Source organism: Lycium ferocissimum, chromosome 7 (assembly GCF_029784015.1).
Source record: "Lycium ferocissimum isolate CSIRO_LF1 chromosome 7, AGI_CSIRO_Lferr_CH_V1, whole genome shotgun sequence".
NCBI lineage: Eukaryota > Viridiplantae > Streptophyta > Magnoliopsida > Solanales > Solanaceae > Lycium > Lycium ferocissimum.
In genome coordinates, this window is record NC_081348.1 from 29,431,461 (window position 1) to 29,438,370 (window position 6,910).

At 35.6% G+C, this 6,910-nt stretch overlaps 1 protein-coding gene across 1 annotated transcript; it reads right to left on the reverse strand.

The window, feature by feature from the left end:
* Positions 1–261: 261 nt before the first annotated feature.
* Positions 262–2,019, reverse strand: LOC132064236 (acetylajmalan esterase-like). The gene is made up of 5 exons (XM_059457148.1): positions 1,668–2,019; positions 1,361–1,558; positions 1,085–1,236; positions 712–985; positions 262–635 (listed from the first exon to the last, which is right to left on the reverse strand). Exons 1-5 carry the CDS (start codon positions 1,969–1,971, stop codon positions 424–426), a joined length of 1,140 nt encoding a protein of 379 aa, XP_059313131.1. The 5' UTR covers positions 1,972–2,019; the 3' UTR covers positions 262–423.
* Positions 2,020–6,910: the final 4,891 nt, after the last annotated feature.

Here is a 6,910-nt window from a genome sequence, read left to right on the forward strand (position 1 = left end):
TACAAAAACACTTATCTCTACTTGATCCGTTCAATACATACAAAATGTACTAGCATAAGAAGTTAGAATAAGACCATTCCCATAATCAAGATAGATTATATTCTAATCTTATGCTATAATCATCAAGATACTTTGCCCAGTTTCATCTTTGATTGTGAACATTAACTTTATAACTTATAAGAACCAACAATTTAATCTTCTGCGCATGATCTAAAACTCCATACACTAAATCGTTTACTATATAAGTAAAGGGCACACATATTAACAAATGATCTATTCAAAATAAGACTTTATTGAATTGAACAAATAAATAAACAATTGTTTCATAAAGAATAATACTATAATCAAACCGCATGGTTAATAGTGTATTCTAACACATTATTCATACACTTGGCTAGAAATTAAGATAGTAATAATTTAAACTTAGCAGTTCAGTTGCGGTAACATGTCAGGAATTAGCCATCTTGCCAACCATTTATATGCTTCTTGTGTCGAATGAATTCCATCCCAACTGATGTAAGTACTAGGGTCAACACATACTGGGACTCCTGGAGCACCACATTTTTTACTTACGTCGTAATTATAGTCACCTCCTTCTCCACAACATGCTTTTTGTAGAGAGTTTTTGTCAAATCCTGAATACGTACAAAAAAGTTCGTAAATCCATCTGACTTTTATATATTCAAAGAAACAATATTTTTGAGCACTCACCAAGAGTGACAGCATTTTGTAGAAGCCACATATAGGCGTTGTAATAGTCACCATAAATCAATGTAATCTTTGGATACCCTTTCTTCAGCCTATCAATGGCCTGTTGCAAATGACGATTGTAGAACATTGCAAACTTATTTAAATCTTTCAAGCAATGGTACTCATCGTAGGCAGTTGAGTTGTTGGTCTTGAATTTCGTTAGGAGAGCTGGGACACAACCTACTGGGAAATTGCCTGGAACTACAATTCTAGTAGCCCCAAAACCAATGACTCTCTGAAAAAAAGTACAGTAGTAATTGATGATCATTAGGTAAAAAAGTTTCAGCCAAATAAAATTCACGAAAGAGAGGAGATAACAGCAAATTGAACTCACTTTAACACCATGAATGATGGTCCGAACAACGTCTGGCACCAGTCTTCGCAACTCGTCTATGGTTTTACCTTGCGATAAGCCATAATTGAATTCATTTCCTCCGATTTCTCCAACTAGGAAAAGTGACTTCTTCAATTTTTCTCGGGAATGATCTGGTAAGCAAGAACCATAAAACATATTAATTCAACTCGCGCGCCTGCTGTTAATTAGCTTATAACTAGATATTAAACCACACAATTTCCTTAATTGGAGGTATTTAGCAAATTAATTAAATACCAATGGTTTCAAAATGGGAAGACATCCAGTCAAGTTGCACACTTAATGAACTATTTGTAACGGACGTAGCAATCTTCTTCTCTGCCAGGAATTCGGCTGATAAAGCAGTAGCCCCTGCTACTGCAAAATTTGCTCCATGTCTAAAATTAGCATTTTGATCCTTGTACGGATTTAGGAGCGGAAGACCAGATTCCAAAGCTGTCAAAAATAAAAGAAAGCACATATATAGCGCAGAATCACTCAATCAGTGATAGTGTAAAAAAATATTTACATTATTAGGTCATTTACAAGGTAATTACAGGTATACCTATGAAATCAATCATGAGCATGCCATCAGAACAACGTCCTGTCGCTTTTTTAAAAACTTTCATTCCATAAGGAAGTCTTCTACATGCAGAGTTAGCTCCACAAAGGCGCTCTCTAATGCAATTGCCGGTATCAGAAAGTGAGTTACCCAACTGATATATTTTATCAAATTTGCATTTCATCAATCCTGTAGGTCTTTGAAGCTTTGATAATTCTTGAGCATTACCTTTCTGTTGAAGAACCACTAAACTAATCATAGAAATAACTAGTAAGAGATCAAGCACTACTCTTATTGTCAACGCCATGGCCAGATTTTGGAAATGAAAATCAGAACTGAATATTCAGCTTTATAAACACTATAATATACATGTGCAATCTGGATTAAAATTAATAATAAATAATTCTGAGGTATCTAAGTGTCAGATTTCCTTGAATGATCACGCTACCATTTGTATTTTAAAAGAATTGCATGGTACACTGTCAACTTCTCTGTTTTCGTACCTTTTTATTTATAAACAATTTATCAGGTTTCTTAATGCTAATAATTTGTATCATAATCACTGAAAATTTACACGTTTAAACGGCGTTCACGCCACCACGTCGAGATTAATGAACATGTAATCCTTTTTAAACACGCCACCACGAAATGGGGCTTTTAACACATTTGAACGATTGGCTAAAAGTATTTACAGCAGCTATTTAATAATTATTTTAGTGGGTGGCTATACCATACTCCTCCGTCTCAATTTATATGAATTTTGACTTATTTGAAGAGTCAAATAGTTCTTTTTTCTTTTGACTACGATTTTCATCAACTCTTTTCATACATTGTGAATTACTAAATATGCTGACTTATAGTACTTTTGATGTAGTTTTCAAATATGTAAATTTTATTATAAAATACTCGAAGAATCTATGTTTGAAATTGAGTCAAAGAAAAAGTTGTTTGACTCCCTAAATTGGTCAACCCTCCTATAAAATGGGAAGGAGGGAGTATAAAATTTCCAGAATATTTGAATTTGGCTAAAATTTTGTAAATGAGCCGTCTAGCTAAAAACCATCAACATGCTTTCTCTACTAAAACTGAAAATTGCTTGGTTACGCATTGCTCTATACAGAAAGAAATGAGAAGGCTATTTTAATATACATTCTGACTGATGAACTTTGCCAAGAAAAAAGAAAAGAAATCCTAAACTTGGCACTTCAATAGGCAATATGTCGTCAATTGGCCATGAAGAATTAAATCAAACACACAGTTTGCAGGATCATTGAATTCGCTTCACTAGTCAAATAGTGCAATCACATGTTTATGAAACACGAACTACACCTAAATAGCCACAGTCTATATCGCGTACCTTAGTTACAGAAGTTCATTCTTGCTTTCGGGGAAGAATCTCCAATAGAATCTTCAAGTGAACTTTGCAGAATTAGAGAAGAAAGAAGGAGAAGTTTTTGTCTGTGTTTTTGGAATAAACAATACGCAGGAGTTGCTCTCCTATTTAATAGACACAAGACACCTGTTCAGGAGCAGTCCTGATAGTTGTGTCTTTTCATCCTTTTAATATAAATTAAATATCTATTTATTTATTATTTATATTTATATGAATCCGGGTTGATCCACATGGGTGGCCCAAATCTAATTCCTTCATCTCCCACTCACACATAGTGGGTCAATTCTCATTCACCTTCTATAACTTTCATACATAGCGACTACCCCGTGTGACTAGTGCATGCTTCGTGAGCTTCATTGCTATACATCTGTTAGGAATATATAGCATCTCGTTCAATGAAACTTAGAGTAGATTATAGTATGCAGTACCCTAGTGTCACGCCCCGAACCATGGCCTGGGCGTAACACGGCACTCGGGCCTTGCTTGCATGTGTCCGAGCGAACCTCATGGCTTGCTTGTCAACATGGGCATCAAAACGATATAATCTATATGATGCAATTTAAATGAATCATGAAAATGTAATTTGCGGAATAAAGTCTTGAAATTATCTCATAGCATGAAAACGTAATAGTCGCAAACATGAAAGCATAACCGACTCGCGAGCTAATATACGTCTATGAAACCTCTAAAAACATGTTCGAATACTAACTAACAGGACATGGCCACGGGACTACCATAAACTGAATACTAATGCAGACTCCATGTTGAACCCGAGAGGAGTGGGGCTCACCAATAAGGCGATAACCGAGGGTGATCCTCGCATGGGTGTATGCTCCTGAAAATCGGTATCTGCACCGTGAAGTGCAGGCCCCGAGCAAAAGGGACGTTAGTACATGGTGAATAGTACTAGTATGTAAAACCTGCTGAAATGAAGAACATGGCACAACATAGGTATAGGACATGAACTGAAACTGAATATAACTTGAACATGAGCATGAGACGTGAGTAAAGTCTGAAAACAGTAAATCAATGAAAATACATGTATATAAAACTTCTTGTAACGTGGGGAATGCTATAGTGTAACCGACAACGTGATCCGGTACTTGCGTCCTACTGTGGAGAACACTCGCACCTTGTCGGGGGATATGAGATTTAAGTAATAATAAGCATGTAAGGATCCAAACTGCATAATGAAGGTGTTGCCTCCTTGCTGACAACCCTTATCCTACGGTGGCAACGTAGTTTCAGGCTATCTGAGCCTTCTCGGTTAACTAAGCAATCCCAAAAACATGAACATGATATAGTTGGCTAAGAAGCCCATGATTTTCGTGAAATAACTTGTAAATAACTTGAAATCATGATTTCACGAAATAACTTGTAACATGGTTTCATGAAATATCTTGTAATATGGTTTCATGAGATAACTTGTCATAGTCTTGCAAACATGTTCTTGATTCATGAGTAATAACAATAGTTCAAAATTATATGTATATTGACTTGAAAACATGCTTGTAACTTGCTACATAAAATCATAAAATTTCATATAAACATAATGAGAACACATGAGGAAGAATTCATGATTCATGGATTAAGCTAGGGTTCCTAATAACCGTAATGGAAGATTAGGAATACAATAACGAATATAGATACAAAGTTCATGTATATAAATACATAAATATGGGCTACCAATATGTTGGGTTTAATGCCCTAGGGTTTGAACTTCATGGATATCAAGAAACGAAGCATAGGGAAGAACGTGGAGATTCCCACATGTGGATGGAAGTTCTATGTTATATCCCGCATTTTGTACGTCGGAATATTTTAAGACAATCGCAGGAAGTTAAGGACAAGATTATTTTTCGACGTTGTTTTAAGACGTAAGTCGTTTATGAATTGTATTGGAATGGAGCGTTAAGGATAAATTCGGAATAAGGAAGAATTGGAGGCAAAAGTTGGAAGACAATTTCATGAAATGGCACAAGTGTATATTATATATTTGTGAAGTTGAGTATGTGTGTGTGGTCAAGGGATGACTAGGCCCAATTTAATTATGGACCAAGCCCAATTAATTAGTCATCTTTGATGACTTGGAGAATTCAAGAAACTTGGAGGAAAAGAAAGGAAAAATCTAGAAAATTTGAGAAAAAAAAAGAAGAAGAGAAAAACGGCCAAACAATGCACATGACAAGTCATGTGCCTATAGTTATATATATATATATGTATAAGTAGTGAAAACATGAGAAAAATTCTTCATTTTGTGCTCTAGAAATTTCAAGAGAGAGAAGAAGAAAGAAAAAGGAGAGGGACGGCCAAAGCCTAAAGTGGATCTTTGAAAATATTTTCTTTAAGCTTTCATACTAATCGGAAGGTCCTCGTCGACGTGGAGTGGTTGTTAGAACAAGAAAACTATTCGTTTTGCAAAAAGAAGTCTTGGCCGAGAAAGGTAGAGGTGAAGGAACAAGGTAAGGTGCAATCTTTCTTGCATGTTTTATAGGTGTTTATGCATGTTGTGATGTGTAGAAAGGAATAAATTTCATGAGATTGTGGTGTGGTGTGTATGGCCGAGTATATGTAGTATGGCATGGAAGTGAAAAACTAATTTATTTAGCTTGTTGGATGATGGTATTATGAATGGTTATGCATTTGTAATGTAAAGGAATGAATGGAATTCATGAAATGAAGATGTTGGTGTGAGAAGCCGTGTGTATGCTATATGGTATAGGAGTGAAGAGTTAAGTTTATGTAGCATTTTGATTGTTATGTTATGGACTATGTGATGAATAAATGAATAAGAATTCATGAAAGTTGGTATATTGGAGTCTAGCCGTGAGTAATGGTAATATATGACCGTATATATATATTGATGAATTATGGAGAAATGGTGGGGTGGTTGTGTTATGAATGTTATGTTGCAAATAAAAGCTTAATGAACTTAGTGAAGTTTTAGTAGTTGGAGGCTTGTTTTGGAAGATTATGCAAATGGAGTATGATGTTCTTGCATGAATAGGAATACAATATTGTTAGTATGATGTTGTTAAGGTGTAAATTATCAAGTTGTTATTGTTCTTAAGGAATTAAAAGATCTTGAGGAAGTGGTATGTTGATTGAATTGTTAAAATGTGCTTTGGGTTGATTCTTGAAAATTGTTGATATGAATATTACCATTAGTGTGGATGGTTTGTTTGGGTTGAATTCCCGGATTGTTGTTGATTGAAATCGGCCAAGTTAAACTTGGTGGCATGGTATATTTACAGAGGAAATCTTCCGAAATTTCGGAGCTAAGTGTCGTTTAAGAATCCAATTCTAAATGCACTAATCAAGGTTTGGTAAACATGACCAAAATGTAGACTACGGCGAATTTGCAACGTGGATTTGGAGTAGCGAAGGAGCGAAAGAGGTATGTAAGACTTTACCTTCCTTTCTTGGCATGTCTTAGACGTAGTAGGCTTGAACACAGGCCTCGGGGACAATTCCTTTCCTAGAAATCCGAGACTGAAATTAGTTACTATTCATTCAGTAGAATTGAACTAAAAATGGTGTGAAATGTTGAAAAAGCTTCCTAAACCCCTAGAACTTGCGTAAAGAGGACCCGATTATCTTAAATCATTATAGATAACGCCATGAGGCGTAATATATGTAAATTGTGTACGCTATCCCACTCGGCCCGAGGTGGACCCAGTGTGCCCGGAATTTTCCTATCGTTTCGCTTGACTTGTTTTGGGAATAGAATCCTAAGGAAATCTTCGACCCTTGTCCTGATTGTCGAACGAAAAGTACAGTATCATCCTAGTGCAAGTGTACTCATGATGAAGGTGATCTTATAGAGGTAACGATGAAGCCAAAGATAAGAAAA

Excerpts from the sequence above, each read along its gene's own strand:
- LOC132064236 (XM_059457148.1), bottom strand. The coding sequence starts at position 1,971 with ATGGCGTTGACAATAAGAGTAGTGCTTGATCTCTTACTAGTTATTTCT. Across the intron at positions 1,237-1,360 it reads TTCCCATTTTGAAACCATTG|ATCATTCCCGAGAAAAATTG; the intron begins GTATTTAATTAA and ends CTTGCTTACCAG. Across the intron at positions 986-1,084 it reads CCATCATTCATGGTGTTAAA|AGAGTCATTGGTTTTGGGGC; the intron begins GTGAGTTCAATT and ends ACTTTTTTTCAG.